Below are 20752 nucleotides of genomic sequence, written 5' to 3'. Positions count from 1 at the left end.
CTGCAGACAGGTGCTGCTTCCTTGAAGTCCCTTCGTTTACTGCAGTTCGCTGATGGTGAGTTTCAGTGTTGCTTTTAATTTCAGGAGCTTTTAATTTGGTCCATACACACCGTCCTTAAAAGACAGATGAGACAGAATGGGGCTGAGAGTTCCTGTCTCATGGCTGCCAATGTCTGGGTACATGACCCCGCGTAAGTCCTTTGACATCTGCGGACCTCAATTGTTCCTCTCTGCCAGAGTGGAAGGTTGAGCCAAGCTGGTCCAGAGAGAAACGAGACATTCCGTCTATCTACTTGTGGACAGGTCCTGGCCATCATCTCATCCCCAGAGGGTGGTTATCAAGGCAGGACATAAGGCCCTCATCATCAGGCATCAATTGAGCAGTCGCCAAGCAACGCAGTCCTCATAAGTTCTGGGCTGGTCAGGACTCAGGGCAATCCACAATGGCCTGGGACTCAACTGAGGGTTTCAGCTCACCTTAGTGAACTCGGAAGTACCAAGCCAGTGGAGTGGGCAGCACCCCACAAAACATGTCACCCAGAAATCACAGAAAATTAAAAGGCTGGCCTTGGGGGGGTCCTCACCACCTCTGTAAGCAGGATGAGCCCGTAGCCTCCTTCTATCACCTATGTGACCACGAGCAAACGCCTCAGTGGGGGACTTGGTTTTGCCATCAGCAAAATGAAAGGAGGGCAGTAATAACCCAGAGGTCACATACAATGACCCTTCCGTCCAAGACCTTTGAGGACTGTTATTCAGCCCTGAGAGCAAGAGGACCGAGGTGGCTGTAATAGCATATTTAAATAAAGAAGCTATTTCAGAAAGAACAAGAAGCAGAGCTCTCTCCTCCATGGGGACACACACCAGAAGCAAATGTCTGGACTGGGCAGAGGAATCTGGGGTTGGTAGGAGACAGAACCGTGTGTCCCCAGGGCCAGAAAAGCTCAGGCCTTTTACAGAGAGGCTGGGATTCCACTCGTCCCTCCATGTTCTCTCGCACTGCCACACACTGTCCTGCAAATGCAGCCCACCAGAGGACAGAGATGACACTCCTGGTCTCTGCATTCACTTCCCCTTCGTCTCACGGACATGGAACTCGGGGGCCAGGGACTCAGGATCCCAGTCTTACTCTTGTGGCTCACCTTTGTTCCAAGTACAGTCCCCAGAAGGAGGCACACCCTCGGCCTCCATAAGGTACAAATGGCAGAGTACCAGAACCAAGACTGGAACAAACGAAGAGGGGAGGAACCAGACGGGAAACCAGGAGACTGCACGCCCTGCTAGAAGGAGTTGACCACGCTGGCCTGAGCCCACACAGTTCCCCCGGGGCCAGCAGATGGGCAGCCCTGAGGCGCAGCAAGCTCTGCTTCCTGCATTCGGCTTCCTGCTATGTTTCTGGCCACACAGGGAAGTGAGAAAGGTGACGCTGTAAAATCACCCCGCCGGGACGTTCAGACGCCCAAGGTGGAGCCTGCCCCCCAGCATCCCTGCCCCAGTATTCCTAGAGCCCTCTTCTCCCGCAGAGCCGGGCACCTGGGCGCCCTGTCCTGGGAGCCACTTACGTAGATGAGCCCTGAGTAGTAGCGCTCCTTGAGGTTGTGCAGCACCGAGGCTTCGTTGAGGCACGTGAGCTCGGCCATGTCCTCCACCTTGGAGAACTTGGGGGGATTCATCTTCTGGATGTCGTCCTTGTTGACCTTCACCTTCTTCCCATTCTCCACCAGCTCCACGATGGCCTCCTCGCCCACCTCCTCCTTGAGACTGGCGGGCTCGAAGCCACTCTTGTCGGAAGGCACCCATACCAACTTCTTGGCGGCCCAGTCGGCCTGGGCCAGCGGGTTATTGATGAAGTTTTTGTCCACGTAGAGATACTTGTCAGCAGCTTGCTGCGCCATGATGACTTACAGCCAGGACCTGTGGGAGAGGAAAGGACAAATGTGAGCGCCAAGGACATCAGCCTCTTCTCCTGTGAACTCTCATACAGCAAGGCCACCACACAATGTGCCAGGATCCCCCGCTGCACACTTAAGACACGCACTGCGGGCAAAACAGGTTGACAGAAGCGAGTCTGCTAGAAATCAGGGGTCAGGTGTGTCACTTGAGGGCCACCCAGCCAACCAATGCCACGAACAAAACCACTCTGCAACTGACAAGCTCAAGAATCTCGGGTGGACGCAACTACAGTCACCATGCTACGCTGACCTTCCACCACACAATTTAGGAGGACACCCAACAAAAACAGGTCTCCAGCGAGCGGAGAAAGACAACTCATTGCACCTGCTCACTGGTGGAGGACTCCACCGGAGTCGACTAAGGGGACAGAACACCACCAGTACATCCTGCCTCCAGATTCTAATTCCATCTGCTTAAAACATATCAGAGTAAGAACAGAGAAGTGGGGCTCCAGGGACATCACAGAGAGAGGCAGCACTCCCTGCAGGGCGCAGCTGAGATGCCAACAACATTCCCAGCTTAGGGGCCAGGAGGACAAAACCAGGATAACCCTCACGGCTCCTGAAACACTCGCACACGCCACCTCGAAAGAGCGTCATCCTACCTGCTAGGTGAGGTGCACCGTGTAATCCCCCATTTACAGATGAACAGACGGGCTCCCGGGGTCACCCAGGGAGGACTTCCAACCCTGCTCCTGGGCCTTTCCAGTCATTCCACCCCAGAGGTACAGGCTGGGGCCCCTAAGGGCCAGATGAACCAGCACCAGGACCTGACCCCCTGGTCGGAGACGCTGAGCCCCCGGCCGCCCACCAGGGAAGCCGAGAGGCGCTCCAGCCTGAGCTCAGGACCCGGGGGGCTCTCCCCTCAGTGAGATCAGCACCCACCCCGCCACCCCGGAAATCTGGAAACCCCAGGTCCACATCCTTCCGCGTTTCCAGATTCAACAGGGACTTGGACTGGGTGGCTTTGCTCCCGTACTGTTCCCGGAAAACAAACCCTGTAGCCCCAGCAGGAGACCAGGGACCAGGGCGCACTGGCCTTGCAGGACCACACAGAGGGAAAACAGCGTCCAGGTTAGTGGCGTTGGCTGAAGGCCCGGTAGCCTCCGGCTTCCCCAGGGTCTAAACCAGCAGCACCACCCAGCCTAGGGTCACGGCAGCTCCCACGGCCAGGCCACCCAGGTGAGCCAAGGCCTCCCTGCCAGAGTTAATCCCAGTGGTCCTCTGCCTCCCTGTGCACACGTGAACGCTGGCCAGCAGCTGTCCCTGCCACATCCCTGCCTGCTCAGGACCTGCAGTGAGCGCAGGGCAGAGACCCCTACCAGCGGCTGGTTCCTGGTCTTTCCCAGCCCTCCAACCCACAAAGAGTAAGATAATCTGCCACCAATGCCCAGAGAGAAGCCACTCAAACCCTCCACAAATCCTAAATTCACTAGTCATTAGGGGTTTCTCTACCCCAGGCCAGTGAGGGCACCGGAGGGCATCTTCACAAGGTTCCTACCAAGGGGAGGAGGGTGAGGGGATGGTATTAAGCCAACCAGCATGAAACCCAGTTTATTCACCACCTCACTTAACCCTGGAAGAGAGCTTTTATCTTCTCCAACTTAAAAATGAAGAAACAGGCTCAGAGAGGGCAAGTCATCTGCCCAGAGATGCCCAGTCCAGTCATGAAGATGGACATGTCTGCCAAGAAGCTCAGGACAACAGCAGGAGTGGAGAGGAAAGCACTCAACTAACATTCACTGGCTGCTACTGGACAGCAGGGAGGCCAGGCGTGACCCTCCCCAGGGTGGAGTTATAGTGTGTTACAATTCAGTATCTCCCTCCCTCGGCCTGCTGCTGCGAGGTGACAACCCTCATCAAAGCCTACTGCAGCCCAGCGACACGGGCCCTGGTAGGACCGACAGCAGAGAACCCACATCAGGGGCTGGCTCTCGGCAGGCCCTGGGCTCCTCCAGGCTGCAGGGAACCAGGCGCCCAGGCCATCCTGGAATCGGGGTAAACCTCGGCTCGGCCCTCAGATCAGTGGGGCAGCTGGGGGGCCATGGACACCACGGGAACTGGCAGGGGAAGAATCCCACCCGACTCCCTCCCCACCCTTCAGACCTCAGCAGTGGGACAGTCAAGCCAGCACTGTCCACCCCTGGTGGCTACAGAGGCCTGGAGACCAAGCCCCACTTCCTGTACCGGAACAAGGCAGGGTTGATCCCTCTCCTTCCAAGGCCTCCTGGGAAGGCCGCCCCGCAGAGCCCCCCTTGCCGGCACCTCCCTTCCGCAGAGCTTTCATTAAGCAAGGCTGGGCCCTGCCTGGCCCGGCCAAGGACAGTGCTGCTTGGTCTCCACAGCTCTGCTGGAGTGACGTGGGTCGGCGCAGTGCCAAGACCAACACGGGGCTGGGCTGCTGGGGGACCTGCAGGTCATGACACACGGTGGGCCCCCTCGCCTGCTGGATGGGACGGGGGCGGAGGCTGCAGCTGAGCTTCTGTTCCCGCCTGTGGCAGGTGAAGAGGCTCCTGAGCCCAGAGTTCACCTCCGCAGGGTGCAGTGGACAGGGCCACCTTAGCAAGGCTCCCCAGGACCAAATTATAAACCAGGGATAGTAAGGAGTTGCCCAAAATTAAACAAGGGGCACTCTGGGAAGGGCTCCAGGGAGGCTGTCCCCCACAAGCAGCTGCACGAGGCCACTTCTCCTACCCTGTTCTGGGACATGCTAAATGGCCTCTGTGAAACCTGTTTTAACTGCAAATAGGAAGACTTTCAGGAATCAAACAAAAATGCTACGCTCATTTCCTGAAGCACTCACCCCACCCAAGTCGGTTGTTGGCTCATGGAAAGCCACCCCTGGCCACCCCTGCATCTCCCTGCTACTCCGACCTCTCCTCACTGGCGACAAGCGCTGGCTGACCGTTTTCATCCCAATCCTTCACTTGCAGGTGATGCCGCAGCAGCTCAGAGGGAAGTGACTACTCAGCCACACATCTAGGGACGGGGACTTGAACCCAGGACTCTGACCCCAAAGCCTCCCTGCTGATCACTTAATGGCTGCATGACGTCCGAGGAGGTCTTCCTCTTCCTTGGCGCACCTCCTGAGTGGCAGCTGCTGGCACAGGAGCAGGAACCCTCTCGTGCCCCATTTGTGCCCTCTAGTTTCCCAGAGGGCAGGTTCGGGGTGGCTGCCACTCGGGCAGCACGGCCAGCCGCTATCGCTGTTCACGGGAGCCCTCAGTGGCTGAGCGGAGGGCCCCTGGGGAGTCGCCTGGAGAGCCTGGGGAGGGTCTGCGGAGCTGGCGGGTGCCCAGGGGCCAAGGGGAGCCAAGGGGAGCCATGGCTGGGGCCCAGGGCAGACTGTGGCGGGCGGAGCCACGCCCTCTGTGGTGGCTTCCTGCGGGTTCCAGTCCAACTCCCGAAACCCAAGCAGTTGCCTTTTTAGGCCATAATCGAGCAGGACACAACCCGAGGCTAAATTAGGACTCTCAGGAAATGACGAAACTGAAAGTAAATGGGTTGACCAAAAAGCTCTCCTTTCAACTGGGAATGTGCTTCCTCGGTTCCCTGACTTCTCCGCGCCCCCAACACCCGGGGACCTGCTGTTCCTCCGGAGTCCCCTTAGGAGCCTTGGCTCCCTCCCCTTCCCGCTTCTTTTTTTGCTCATCTGTTTATTCATAAAACAAACTGCTGGCCTCGAGGCCGGCCTCTCTGCTAAGCCCGATCCCGGTGGAGGCGCCCTGAGCTTCTCCAGCCCCAGACATCAGGACCCTGGCCAAGTCCTCAGAGCCACCGGGGCTCCTCACAGGGCCACCGCCCACAGCACTGGTTCCTCGCCCCGCCCTGGCAATGGTTTCCCGAGCCCTTTAGCCTCACAGTCATTTTACAGGTGAGGGAAACGAGGCTCAGACAGGCCACCAAACCCAGGTTCAAACGGAGACCATGTGGCTCCCATGCCCTGCTCAGCTTCCCATGACCACCTCCCCGATGAGGACACTGGGGTTACGGGCAGAAACCACAGAACCCTGTGGTTCAGCGGCCAGGCAGGACGCGTCCTCCAAGCAGTGCGCCCACCTCCCTGCTGGTCTGAGCTAGGGACTCTATACCCACATGCCAAACTGCCGGAGCTGGAGGAAGAAGGTGGCAGTGGCCTGTGCAAAACCTTAGCCTTCCCTAAGCCTGGCCCCTTGAGCTGGACCACCTAATCCCCACAGCCGGGGCACCCCAAGTTCCAGCTCACAGACCCCGGAGGCCTCTTCGCAGACGCTGGAAGCCCTGTTCCTGCTTAATCAAGGATGTATGCGACAGACCCTTGGCTTTGGTTTTCCCGTTCCCCATCCATCCCAGGCAGAACACATGCTCTCGCTCCTGTGGCAGCTGATTTTGAGCTGAAAGAAGATATCAAGTCCAGAATTCCACCATTAAGGAAGATTCTGCGAGAACAACTGTCCCAACATCACAGAAATCTTCAAAGTCATCAGCCTCACTTATCAACTAGTACACAGTGAGGACAGCAGGCAACTCCATGATGAAGGAACAAAGGTCCCACAGAGTTAATCCCGTAGTGGGCGCCAGGACAGATGCACCCACACCAGCTGAAGTGGCAGTATGAGCACCGAGGTACAGAGCAGACATAAAGCCAGCCCTGGTCACTGTGGAACCCGCACCCGAGGCGGGGGACACCCACCAGGGAGATGTGCAGGAAAGATGAGCGGACAATCGCTGGCCGTGTGACCTGGGCCACTGCCACCATTGACTCCACTTGTGAATGCTGATAACGCCTCGTGCTCCTTCCCCGTTTTACTCCTTATTCCACGTGCATTGCGTAAATGCACCTGACACTGGACAGCACACCCCCATCAGGGGAGAGCCACACCAATAACACTCCACCTCCAGACTCCAGGAAGGCCGAGCAGAGGGAGACGGGACTCAAGTGAAAACACACGAAAGCTCGGGTGTCACGAATGGGATGTCACCTTGGTTACCGCATCAAGCTGCATCCTTGAAGCTGGGCAGAAAATTGGTGGGGGAGGGAGGAGATGGTAGAAAAGCATCTCAGGCCAAGGGAGAGAGTGGGAGCCAACATTCAGAAAGAGAGCAGTCGTTTGTAAATTATTTATAAGTTGGGCTGGGGATGTGGCTCCAGGATAGAGCACTTGCCTAGCATGAGCCAGAGCCTGGCCTCCTTCCCCAGCCCTGCAAGAAATGAATTATATAAAAGTGATGTGACCAGGGACATCAGTATTTTCTCAACCTCAGCACTGTGAACATTTGGGGTCAGATAAAACTTCATTGTGTGGGGATGGTCTGTATACTGTAAGGTATTTAGGGCTCTACCAATTAAAGGCCAGTAGTCCTCTGTCCCCTGTGTGACAGTAGAAAACATCCCCAGACATTGCCCAATGTGGGGACTAAGAGGAAAACCACCCCAGCTAAAGCAGAGTGGCCAGATGGACAGTGTCTTTCCCAGAGATGGAGACCCAGAAGAGGTGGCAGGCCTGGGAGACACAGTGTGGGGAAGGAGGGTGGGATTTAAGGTGCTGGTGGGAACAAGATCACCGTGAAGCCAGGGTCCTGCACGGCCAGTTGTCTCCAGGCTCTGAAGCACCCACACTAGATCTCTTCCACGAGACAGTCCTCAGGGCAAAAGGACCCTGGGACCCAAACAATGACAGCATGGGTGGCTCAGCCAGGAATGACTGTTCTCCTTGTAACAGACTGTAGTTTTAAATTATTTTGACAGTTTGGAAGATTGAACCCTACCATTGAGCTAACTCCCCCACCCTTTAATTTTTTTTTTTTTTTTTTTTGAGACAGGGTTTTGCTAAATTGCCAAGACTAACCTCAAACTGGCAATCCTCCTGCCTCAGCCTCTCCAGTCAGTTTCTGGGATTACAGGTGTGCAACACCACACCCAGCATAGGAAAATCAGAGCTGACCTAAATTCAACCTATATTCATCTACATATACATTGTGTATATAACAAATCCAGGGCCCAGCCCTTTTAAAACATTTTTAATTGGACAGGGTCTTGCTAAATTGCCCAGCTGGCCTTGAACTTGCAACCCTCTGGCCACAGCTTTAAAGATCCCAGAGATTATAGGCTGGCCCAGCTTTAAAGATCCCAGGTGCCTGAGATGTAGCACTTGCCTAGCATGCATGAGGCTCTAAGTTCAATCCTCAACCCTACAAAATATAAAGACCCAGAAAACCCCAATTTAAAAATAAATCAGCAAACCAGGAAAAGGAAGCTGACATGCCTCCCGGGCAGGGTACGAAGCTCCCTCCCAATCTCCAACTCAGAAGCTCAGCCTGTGATTCACAAGCAAAGTTCACCTGCGTCACACGGTCCAGGTGCGGGTCCAGGTGCGGTCCAGATGCGTAATGGAGACAGGTGCAGCCACGTGTGGGGGCAGGGATTGCTCCCGTGGCTGTGCCAGCCCGTCCCGTCCTGAGAATTCCACCAAATGCTACTTAGTGAATGTTTTATGGCCACGCAGGCTTAGTCCAGGGAGTCCATGGCTCCCACTACTGTGACCCCAGACAGATCATTTCCCACCCGGAGCTCTCCCCAGCACTCCTCAGACCCCCTGAAGCACCTCCCCAAGAGCGGCTGCCAGTGGAGGACCCACAAGCAACATCCCACCCTCCTTCCCCACACGATGTCTCCCAGGCCTGCCACCTCTTCTGGGTCTCCATCTCTGGGAAAGACATTGTCCACCTGGCCACCCTGCGGTAGTCACCATAGACTCCTCACCTGGAGTTTAGCAGCCTCTACATTATCTCCAACAGCCTGGCCTCCTCGGGGGCTGCTACAATGCCTCCCTCCTGGCCTCCCCGGCCTCTCCTACAAGGCCCTCAACTCAATCCTCCCAGCTACCTTCAGGGTGACTGCAGCTCACATTTCTGTTTACACTACCTCCTATTTTATGGATATTAGTAGTGGCCCAGGTCAGACGGTTGAACAGGTCCACACCTCCTCCAAACCCCCAACATCTCGCCTAGTGAACAAGCCTTTTGTGACCAGCTGATGACTCTCCCAAGCTCCCTCTGCCCTTCCTTTCTGCAGCTGTCCTTCTCGACTCCACTCAATCAATTCCCTGTTCACATCCCACGCTGCTCACTGCTCGGGCTTCAAAGAAGACATGTCCTCTGTCCAAGGACCCTCTTAGATCTCAGCTCACACGTTCTGCCTCTGAAAGGCCCTGCTCCCCCACGGACCCCCCTGGGCGCTGCACTCATCTCCACCGCAGTAACCTGAACAGCTGGATTGTAATTACTTGCAGTTGTATTTGAAGACAGGGATCAGGTCTCAATCATTACAACTCCAAATGTCTAGCACAGGCCTAGACCTAGAGCAGGGCTCCGCTCGGGAACAAATGAATGAGTGCACTCATCAGTCAACCAACAAGGAATGAGGCAAAGGCGTGGGAGGAGTGAACAGGGAGGTTTCTAAGAGGTAGAAATCCTCAGGCTGCGTACAGAGGAGGGAGCAGGGAGACTCAGCCTGCAGACACATGTGAGGGACACGGCCACTTCATCTGCCACACAAACCATGCCGTTCACAGACTGATTCTTATACCCCGAATCAGAAAGGAAATTTGGGGGCTTTTAATCTACAAAGAGAAACAGTGAAGATCATTTATTGCCTACCCACAAGAAGCTCTGAATAAAATTAAGTGATTGGCAGAGGTGGAGGCACCTACCACCTGCTGCCAGACCAACACCCAGGAAAGGACACTGGCTGAAGGGACCCTGCACCCACTGGGATGCCATGAGCAGGTCCCAGAAGCCCTCGGCCTGTGCACCTGCCTAGCAAGTGCCACAGCCACCCACCTCCGGTGTCAACTCAGAACACAGAGATGGAACTTGCAAAACCCCCAGCCATGGGCAGGGGACATGGGTTCTGCAAATCCCAAGGTAACTGCTTGTCATGCACCACAATGGAATGGAATAGGCATGACTTTGGGGTCAGACAGACCTGGGTTTGCATCCCAAGTCCCCTGCACACAATTCCTGTGATCTTGAAGCTATTAGCACCTCAAAATCCTAGCTTCAGAAAAAGAAAAAAACAGCTCCAGCCCAGGGAGCACCTAGGCACCTTAGCGAGAACCCGTCTCAAAATGAAAAATAAAAAGGGCTGTGGAGGCAGCTCTGTGGTAAAACCCCCCTGGGTCCAACCCCCAGGAGCAAAAGGAACCTCCATCAGAGGAACTCAAGTTTTGGCACAGAATCTGATTTTTGCCACTCTTCTACTCTGACCACTGACCTCGTGACCCACCCGGCCTCCCTAGGAATGACACTCAAGTTTCTGGAAGCCCCACCAGCAGAGGACAAGGACGCAGAGCAGCACTACACACCAAGACCCTCAGGGCTTGTCAGCGCTGTCCAGTGGGGTGGGCACCGAGGGCACCCCAGGAGGAAGGCTCCAGGCTGGCCCGGGACATGCTGCTGACGGGCTGCACAGGCCTGCAGAGAGCTGGGTGGGGGTTTGAATCTGGTGGGGCACTGCCGGCTGTCACCTATCTCCCACGCCTCAGCTTCCCCACCTGCGAGATGTCCTACCTACAGGCAAGGGCAGCACTCAGCTCAGCAGGACAATGAAGTCTTCCCGCCAAACACCAGGGCTAGAGAGCAGTGTCTACAGGGAGGTCCTGAGGTGGCCACTCTGCCCTGAGAAGAGAGCACTGACCTTATAGCAGCCTTCCCACCAACCCCACCCATGAGCTAACAGTCCCCAGGCTGGGGGCCCACAGGGGTCCTCTGGCTGCCCAGAGCCCAAAAGACAGAAGCCAAAGAGGAACCGAGGGGCTGCGGGTGCCCCCTCCCGCCTCAGGAATGTTGTTTGCTTACAGAAGAAGCTGAGGCTTGTTTCCATTAGCCCTCTTCCAACCCCAGCTCTGAGCTCCTGCTGATGCTGAGCAGATAAGGAAACCAGACCAGAGAAAAGGCCAAGCAGGAATCTAGCTCCAGAGCCCAGAGCCCATCCCCTGCCCTTCCTCCTCAGAGGCTGCACAAAGAGGTTGGGTGACTCCAGAGGACCCAGGGACACTGAGTCACACTGTGTAAGGCAGGGTCTGTTGGTACCTAGTAGAGCCCAGGCCGTCAAAAAGGACACCAGCTAAAATGTGCTGTACCACACAATTTTTATCTGTCAATTCAAAAATAATTTTTGGCAGTGCTGAGGCTCAAAGCCGGGGCCTAGGCCAAGCAAGTACTCAACTTTGAGTACACCCCCGGACCAGTGATTTTTTCAAAATGACACTAGAATTGAAAGAAACTGACCAAATCATGTTAAAAGCATGAACAAATATGTTATGTATGATTTTAGTGCACTTTAAAAAAAAAAAAAGAGAGACACCAGAATTTTGTGTAGATTTCTTGCTCCTACACAGTAAAGGGGTGGGGGCAGAGTGTTTATCTTGGGATGAGATGAAGTCCCCGGAGCTGGAAAGGGGGCACCTTACCCAGGATCTTATCAGCCATTTAGGAATGTGGACTTTATTGTAGGGACAAAGAGGGAAGAGGGGAGGATGACATCATGAGATTTGTATTTTAAAGAGATCACCCTTCCTGACCTTAGCTGAGGGAAAGTACCCTGCCAGGCCAGGGGGGTGGCGACCTAAAGGGGAAGGCCAGCCTCCCTGCCTAGGCTGGGAGGGGGATCAAATGCTGTGGGAAGAGGCAGCAGCCAGATTCCACCTGAGACTCCAAAGAACCTGGCGCAGGGAGGGTCCTGGGACTTGACATTGCCTCGCCTTCACCCCCCAGGTGAGAAATGACTGTATCCCAGGAGCTCCAGGGCCAGTTCTTTCCAAAATATCTTGGGCACAGACCTCAGGTGGCACGTGTCACACTGACTGCACGGTACTGTCCAACAGGGTCTCCCCAACTAAGAAGATACTGTCTCAGGGCCACGGATCCGCAGCCCCAGTACTTCTGCATAGAAACCCTCTCTAAATGAGGGACCAAATCAGTCAGGGTGGGATGCAGTGAGCTGGGGACAGCCTAGTCACTCAGCATGGTAGCCCACCTGGCCTAGAGAAGCTACCTGGCCTCTGGAACACACCAAGTCCCTCACTCAGTGTCTCCCACCTCCCTTCCCAGCCCCTGGTCGGCCACACTCCACTCCAGAGCACAGCCTGTGCTCCCGTCCCCGCCCAGGCAGGCTGGACGCCCTTCTAGATTTCTCCACTGTGCCGGCCCTCCAGGCACCTTTCCTAACACCTCTGCTTCTCTGCCTGCCTCCCTGCCATCTGCCCTGAGACCTCCTGGAAGGCAGGACTGTGCCCTTGCCCCTCTTGTCCAAGCAGTGACTGAGCCCCATGGTGGTGAACTGGCAGATGAGGTCCCCGCAATGTGGCTCACAGTACTTGACCCGTTTGCAGGTGCCTGGGTGTGTTTCCTGGGATCCTGGCTGTCCACAGAATGGCCATGCTGAGGGCCACCCCTATTGTCCTCAGGGCTAAGGTCCACAGGATGGAGGGAAAGGGGAGGAAGAAAGGAAGGAGTGGGGTAGGCAGCTGTGGCCCAGATGAGCCTTCTACAGGGGCATGGCTTTGCCTTAAACTGGCTCAATATTTTTGCAGTGAGATCACACGTGTGTCTCACCTACTTGGTAATGAACTTTCACTCAGCCGCAAGAAACTGCAAAGAAAAGCAAGTTGCAGGAGCGCCTCCAACCTCACCTCCCCCAGGTCTGAAAGGGCGGACAGAACTCCTTGGCTGGGTTCTGGATGGAGGTGCTGGGCGCCTGCCAGCCCTCCTGCAGGTAACCCCCCTGAGCCCGCTGGGGGCTGCCCACACACGCAGGGGCAACCTGAGCCCTGCAGACTCCTGCAGCGAAGCGGTCCCTCCCCTTCAGTTGCGCTGATAGAATGGTTTTTTCTTTCCTCAAACATGTGAGCACAGTTTGCTGAAACTCAAGGCAGAAAAATAACCATACTCAAAAGATTTAATTATATGGCCTCCGACTCAATGGGAAAGTGCAGAACATGGTTTTCTGAGCCCCCATCATCACTGCTGAGAAGTCCAGTCCAAGGTCGGGAACTGGACAGTTTTTGAAGACCACTCAGTTCACAACCCACCAGACATTTGGGGTGGTTACTCTCTTTGTAATATTTAAAATAGTTTTCTATTTTAATTTCTCTTAATTTGTGCATGGTAGGGAGAAGTGCTGGATCAAACCCAGAGCCTCACCTGTGCTAGATTAAGTTCTGCAGCAATGAGCTCTGCTCCAGTCCCTAAGGAATGATTTTTAAAACGGAGTTATATTGCCACTTCCACTGACAGCCTTCCTGCCTCTCTTCCTGGGGAGGGAGCAATAAGGCAGGGACAGAATCTGGTCACCACCAGGTCCTCACTGCCCAACATAAGGTGTGTGCTGAATAAAACCTGATCTAAAGTGACCCAAAGCAATGGGGGAGTATACAGACTTCCCAAGGGTCCAAATTCCAAGAGTCAAGTCTAATAAAAATAAAATCTCTGCCGTTCATTCTCCCTGGTTTCCGGTACTGGGGTTTGAACCCAGAGGCACTCTTCCACAGAGCTATATCCCAGTCCTTTTTATTTTTTATTTTGAGACAAGAGTCTCACTAAGCTGTTGATGCTGGCCCTGAACTTGTGATAGATCCTCCTGCCTCAGCCTCCCAAGTCACTGCGATTACAGGTGTGTGCCACCACACCTGGTTTCTGTCATACACATCTAAGTGACTAATGTTAAGCCCAATAACCCCAGACCTTATTGTCCAAACATCAGTGTGACTACCACACCGCTTGCCTCTCCCTTTAGCGGGTCAGAACAGGGCTTCTCGGCGACTGTCCTCCTGCCATTCCACTTTACTGCCAGCTGTATCTGATGCACACTAATCTGTTCTGTTTCTAGGAGACACATGGCCGGCCACGGATCAGCAACAATCTTCCTGAATCAATCAGTCATTTAAGTGGACTGATGAGCCTCATCCCTGAGAAGGAGAGGCTTTCCAAATGTGAATGTTCACGCTTGACCTTCACAGCCGCCTTAGACCCAGACGCGGGAGGCTGATGGATTGGATGAGAGATGAGAGATGCCAGACCCAACACTTAGCCAACAGAATACAAGTCAGGGTGACCTGGCCCCCTGGGCCTCAGTTTCTCCACCTGTAAATGGGACAATCGCAGCTGCCCCCAGGACAACCAGGAGGAGCAGGAGAGGATGTGCAGGTGAGGTGCACCCCCACCCCACTGCCCAGATCTGGCTGCCAGGCCATCCCTGCCCCTCCTCTGTGCATTGTGGGCATCCAGCAGCCACCAGTGGCACAGTGCTGAGTGGCCGTGGCAGGCCAGGCCCTCCCCCACACCTCAGCCCCTTTCCAAGACGTCTGTGCCCGGGTGAGCTCACAATGAGTCAGTCAGAGGCCAGAGACGCTGCCCTCAGCCCCCTTCAGGGGTTTGGAGTCACATCCTGCCTAACCCAACTCAACGTGATTTATTCCACCCCAGGAATGCAGCTCATTTCCCAGAATTTGGTCAAGCCCTTCAGTCAAGGAGTTTGATCCTGCAGGGTCTCTGTCCCTCTGCAGACTCAGCCACAGCGGCAGCTAGGATTCCCTGTAAGACACAGCTGACCACAGACCCCCAGGAGAGAACACGGGGCCCAGACATCCCATGCTGGGCTCCAGTTTTGTTTAAATCTCAAACCACAGTGGAATTATACATGTGTGCACGTATGCACACACGTGTGTGTATATATATATATCTTTTATGCATTTATTTTTTGTGGTGCTGGGTTGGAACCAGGGCCTCACATGTGCTGGGAAAGCACCCTGCCATGAACTATATCCCCAGCTGTTTTTTAAAAATTTTAAAAGTTGAACTTTTCATCACAAATGCAGACAAACATGTGGAACAAAAGCTTCACGAAATGATATATACATGCTGTGCACGCTGGCATTTTCCATTCAAGCCTATTTTATTTCACTTCTAAAAATACTACGTGCCACCCACTGAAGCGATTTCCCGACCCACCATGAATCTCAGCTGACAGTTTGAAAAACCTGATCAACCCTCACTGGGCAGAAGAGCCACAGACTACTCCAGTGACTGGCCCAAGATCACATGGTGAGTTAGGCCAGGCAGAACTCCAGTCCAAAGCCAAGGGGCATCTCTGTGGGGACCCAGCCCCAGGCAGGTAAGATGGCAGCTGTAGCAATTCAACAACCTGGCACTTGTCAGACACGCTCATCTCACAGGCTTAAATTGCAGGCTCCTGCCAACCTTGACAGAGCTAAGGCAGGTGCCATGCTGTCCCCTTTGCATAAACAGGAGGGACTTGGAGGCTCAGGGAGACTGACAGCATGGTGCGTGCACACCTGTACTCCCAGCTACTTGGGAGGCTGAGGCAGGAGGATTGCAAATTCACAGCCAGCCTCCGCAACTTAGTGAGACCCTATTTCAAAATAAAAAATTAAAAGGGCTGGAGGTGTAGCTCAGTGATAGAATACTTGCAGGCAAGTATGTGTGAGGGCCCGAGTTCAAGCCTTAGGACCACCACCTAAAAAAAAAAAAACGAAGGAAAAAAATCCAGGTGGAAGAACAAAGAAGAGTCCAGGGTGACAACAGATCAAAGCTGGTCATATTCAATACAGTTAGACGCCACTCCATCTCCAGCCTAGCCCATGCTGAAAGGACGCCCAGAAGTGACAGGACAGCTAATCCGAGAGACGAGGGAGGCCTCTGTCCTGGGGAGGTGGGCGTGCTGCTTCCCAGCTATACCCCTGGGACAGCAGAACCCCTCATGCCTGATGTACTTGGCCCTTGACTGACACACACACACACACACACACACACACGTATCAACAAGAAAGCCAGGGTTTCTGTTTCTCTAGGTTGGCGGCGAGGACCCTGAGAGAATGTGCTGAAGGTGTGAACCTGTGTCTGACATCGAGGGGCGCAAAGAGCTCAAGTGCAGTCCATGGACTTCCTGGAGACCCCTTGTTCCCAGCTCAAAGTGGGGGAGGCACTGTGGCCCCCTTTCCCACCAAGGTTAAGGCATGAGGACCCGGAGAGGGATCCCCTCCTTCCTTACCCTCTAAGACACAATGGTCTCATGAAGAGGTCTGTGGGGTTGTGCCCAGGACAATCTACAGTGGGAGTCTGCGTGGGAGAGGAAGAGAGGTCACTGCCCCTGGGCCACAACAAGCCCCCTAACAGCCTGGCCTCCAAGAAGAAACCTGAGACTGAAGGGCTTCCTGTATCTCCTCCCCACTTTTCTGCCCCACGGGACTTTCTCAGCTGAGCCAGTGGTGCCAGCCCTGGGCACGAGAAGGCACACAGAGCAGAGCCAAGCTTTCCAGAGAAGTTGGGGGACAAGTGGCATCCGCCTGCCCAGGGAAGACGATCCAGATACAGACAATGGAGTGAAGATAAAATCCATTTATCTCACACTTAGGAGAATAATTAACTTACAGTTCCTAGAGCGGCCTGCATGGCACCCTTGTCTGAGGCTGGCCAAGCCCAGATGACCTGGAGCAGGGAGCTGCTGGCAGGATGACCTCAGCACGTCCTTCACCAGCAATCTGGCTGCTGCTTATTTTACCACCCACCAAGAATCGCTCCTCTACCAGAACCACAATCTGGTTCCAAAGTGGCCAAGGCTGCACTTGAGAAGAGGAAGAAACGGCACTGACCCGAGCTGCAGCTTGGGCCACACCATCCCACTGGGGGCTGAGCCCTGCCCCGCCCCGCGCACACACCTGTGCAAGAAGACACACCCACACAGAGATGGTTACACACATGCACACAAGAGCGGGCTGGGGTCAGGGCAGAACCTGAGGCTCTCCTGAGTCAGGCGGGCCTGGATGTGGGTGCCAGATCCTGCACTCACTGGCTAACTGGCCCAGTTATTTAATCATTCTGAACCTCCTTTCCTTCATCTATGGAACGGAAACTACCAAGCCCCCTTCGCAGGACAGTGTGGACAACTAAGTAAGAGCCACTGGTGCTGTGTTCTGAGAGCTTCCCAAGTGACCGCCCTGGACATAGCAGCCCTCTGAGGTAGGGGTGTCTGAAACCCGGCTGCTGTTGGCGTCTGCACTCTGCAGGTCTCACTGGGGACTCTGACCCCTGCCCCTGAAGATGCACCGAGGCAGCAGATGCACAGGGACATCTTGCCAAGCTCCTGGTAGGACCTGACAAACAGCAGCTGTGATGTGACAGGAAGAGGTAAGTGCAGAGGGGACCCTGAGCTTCCTGTCCCACAGCAGAGACGGCCTGCTCCGACTTCCCTCCAGACACCTCTGAACCTGACTGCTCTAGGAGGGTGGGTCGTTCCCCATCACTGCTCCTCCCCTGTCTCGGAGGGGAGGGCCCAGAACAACCAGGAGTCCAGGACTCCCAACCCACCACAACCAATCAGGAATGTCCCAGGGTCTGGGCACCACAAAGCTGCCTGGTAGAGCCGGAAGAGCCTGAGTCTGGCCCCAGACCCTGATCCCGGCTCAGGTCTGCAGGAGGATCACATTCTTTGCATTCTTGTCTGAAAGCCAGAAGAAAGGGGCTGGGCAGGCTGGGCGGGGGGCGGGGATCCACTCTCTCAAACCAGAGATGATTAAAGCCTGGACTTGTCCAGGAGGGGAAGAGCAGGCCCTCCGAAGCCTCCCTGGAACACACTGCTCTTCCAAGAACACGTGTGATCCTGCAGTGGCCACGAGTTCAGGGCCTTGCACCTGGAAGCCCCCTCAGCCCGGCATCCCGTCTCCCCACCGTGAGAACACAAGGCTCCAGGCCTCTGTCAGTTCCTCAGTCTCAGGCTGAATGGAGGCCACTATTCTTCCTCCTGACGAGAGAGAAGCCCAGCACTCACTGCAGATGGAGCGAGGGAGGAGTGGGGACAGTGGGGGAGGAGAGTGGGGACAGTGGGGGAGGAGAGCGGCACTGGGGAGGGCGTGTGGGTTCCACAGAGCCTGCAGCTAGGCAAGTGGATCTGTGACAAAGCTTGCACGGCTTGGCTTGGCGCTATACAGCCTCCTCCTCCTCCACAGGAACCCGGTGGGGGTGGCAGGCCGGCTGTGCGGAAGGCAGGCTGAACAGCATGCTGGTGGGCTGGGGAGGAGGCTGCGGGGGAGGCCAAGAGAGAAGAACAGGAGCCAGGTGCCCCAGGACTAGGCGAGCGCACCCCACCCTGCCTGCCCACCCGCACTGCTGGCCACCTGAGGGTCTCAGGCGGAAGAGGGAGGTCTGGATTTGACACCTGGCACTACGAGGCCAACAAGGAACCAGGACTCCGTAACCACTGTTGCACAGTCGCAGTCTATGAAACCCAATGTCACAAACATCACCCACACCAGTTTAAGTGACATGAGAAGGGGCGGGGGGAGCAGACGTGGAAAATAACTGGCCTGAAAATCAGAATCTGGGAAAGGATCTTAGATCCTCACTTGCTACCTGGTCTTGTTAGGTTCCTGGAGTCTCAACATTCCCTGCTATAAAACGGGGATGCTAATACTGCCACCCTCACGGGATTGTGAGACTTCAATTATAATAACCTGGATATGGCATAAAGCTTTATATATGGCATAAAGCTTTATAAAGTGATAGGAAAAACAGGTTAAAATAGATGGGGGGGGGGTGACTGGGGATTGAACCTGGGAGCTCTGATCCATTAAGCCACATCCCCAGCCCTTTTTACTTTTTATTTTGAGTCAGGATATTGATAAACTGCCCAGGCTGGCCTTGAACTTACAATTCTCCAGACACTGGGACCACAGGCGTGCATCACTGCGCCACTAAAATAGGTTTTTTTTTTTTTGGAACAGGAATTAAACTCAAGGGCACTAGAACCCTGAGCCATACCCCCAGCCCTATTTGAATTTTATTTAGAGATAGGGTCGCACTGAGTTGCTTAAGACCTTGCTTTTGCTGAGGCTGGCTTTGAACTTGCAATCCTCCTGCCTCAGCCTCCTGGGCCGCTGGGATTACAGGCGGGTGCCATGGCGCCTAAAATAGATTTTTAATATATAAGCAGTCACCATGCTGGGCAAACTGCACATGAATGAAACAGTAACTGAGCACCAAAACTCTCTGTGGTATTTCTTCTCCTCACACACAGATAGGGAAAACTGAGGCACAAGGTGGCAGAACTTGCCCAGGGTCCGTCAGCTGGCAAGTGGGAGAGTGGGGGTGAGGGCAATGGGCGTGAGCAGGAGGCAGCAGGGGAGGGAGAGGGGAACGGAATCCAGATGCTCCCTTCATGGCGGTTAAGCCGCACAAGCCAGGGAAGTAGAGCCCTCTACCCAAGGGCGCTTGGAGAAGCTGAACCAGGTCTGGACGACCCACATTCGTGGGGTCGAGTCCCTTCTCTTGTCTCCCAAGCACACAGGGAGGGCGTGGGACAAATCCTGGTGGTGACCCTGCAAGGGGAAGCGAGCTCAGCATGTCAGCTGGGTGGCCCTGCACTGCGGGCTGGAAGCAGTGGGCCCAGGCGTGGCACTCGGATGGCAAGCTGCAGGCTGGGGACCAGCTCTGTGGGTAGAGTGCTTGCCTCGTGCACAAGGCCCGGGGTTCAATCCCCAGCACAAAAAAGAAGGCGGTGGCGGCAAGCTGCGGTGCAGCCACCCAACACTGGCCAGCAGCGCAGCTTAAGTTACAGTCCTGCGCCCATCTTCTACTCCTTGTTGGAGTATAAAGGGTTCATGGGGAGGGACCATCTCCAAGGACACCTAGCCCAGGAGCACTGGGCAGAAGGCAGGGTGGACCAGGGCCCCTGAAGGAGAGATGAGGCGAGGAGTCACTAAGGGGATCCCAAGTGGAACCAGGGAGCAAGGGGACAGAAGCAGGACGGAAGGAGGAGGCGCAGAGGCAGGTGCAGGGAGGGCCTGAGGTTGATGGGTCCCTCATGAACCAGACACTACACGAGTGTGCTCCACATGACTGTCAGCTGCCCAGAGGACACCCAGAAGCAGGTTTCATCAACCTGTTCACAGGTGAGAAACTGGGACCCAAGCAGTTAGGTAAACAAATGGCAGAGCAGCATCCTGGAGGCAGGACTCGGTGCTCTTCCTCAATGAAAAAAGGCCAGTGGAATGTCCCTGGGCACCCAGAGCTCCATTCTGAGCCACGGTCTGCCTCTGTGCACACACCCTCACCCCTCACAGACTGGACATCCCCGCCAGTTGTTGAAGCCTTAACCCCCAGTACTTCAGAATGTGACATTTGGAAATGAGGCCTTAAAAGAGGTAATTAAATTAAAGCAAGGTCCTAGGGGTGGACACTAATCCAGCATGATTAGTGTCCTGACACGAGACCAGGATACGGGCAGGCACAGAGGCCACGTGAGGACACAGGAGAAACAGGCTGCCTACAGGCTGAGGAGGGAGGCCTCACAGGAAGCCAAGCTCCGAACCTCGATCTTGGACATCCCCCTCCAGAACCCTGAGAATCCATCCCTGCTGCCCACACCCCCAATTTGTGGGGCTCTCTTAGGACAGTCCCAGCAAGCTGACACCTGCCCCTCACTTGACTCCTGTTCTCCATGCAAGTGCCACGGAGAGGGCCACAGCGAGGGTGTGGGCAGTGCCCTCAGAGTCCCCCACTAGCATGGAAACCACAAGGACTTCAGTGGCTCCATTAAATGAAGCATCCCAGAACCTAGAACAGTGTCATATAAACTAGAGGAAAATGGGATTTAGTCCAGTTGCACCTTCTGAACGTCCACCTCCTCCTCCCACTTTCTCTCTTCCTGTGCCTGCTCTCCCTCCTCCAATATAATCACTAATAAATGTCAGCCTAGTGGCTCACACCGGTGCTCCCAGCAACTCAGAAGGCTGAGGCAGGAGGAT

At 55.0% G+C, this 20752-nt stretch overlaps 1 protein-coding gene across 1 annotated transcript in view; it reads right to left on the bottom strand.

Moving 5' to 3' along the window:
• Positions 1-20752, bottom strand: part of Myh9 (myosin heavy chain 9) — an 82864-nt gene that overhangs the window by 49902 nt on the left and 12210 nt on the right. Inside the window, exon 2 of the mRNA XM_027939193.3 lies at positions 1563-1914. Coding sequence (XP_027794994.2) covers positions 1563-1895 — 333 coding nt within the window. The 5' untranslated portion in view covers positions 1896-1914. The remainder of the gene's footprint in view (positions 1-1562; positions 1915-20752) is intronic.

The sequence above is a fragment of the Marmota flaviventris genome, chromosome 3 (genome assembly GCF_047511675.1).
Source record: "Marmota flaviventris isolate mMarFla1 chromosome 3, mMarFla1.hap1, whole genome shotgun sequence".
Taxonomy (NCBI): domain Eukaryota; kingdom Metazoa; phylum Chordata; class Mammalia; order Rodentia; family Sciuridae; genus Marmota; species Marmota flaviventris.
Note: the sequence above shows the minus strand (reverse complement) of the source record. Positions and strands in the feature narration are given on the sequence as shown.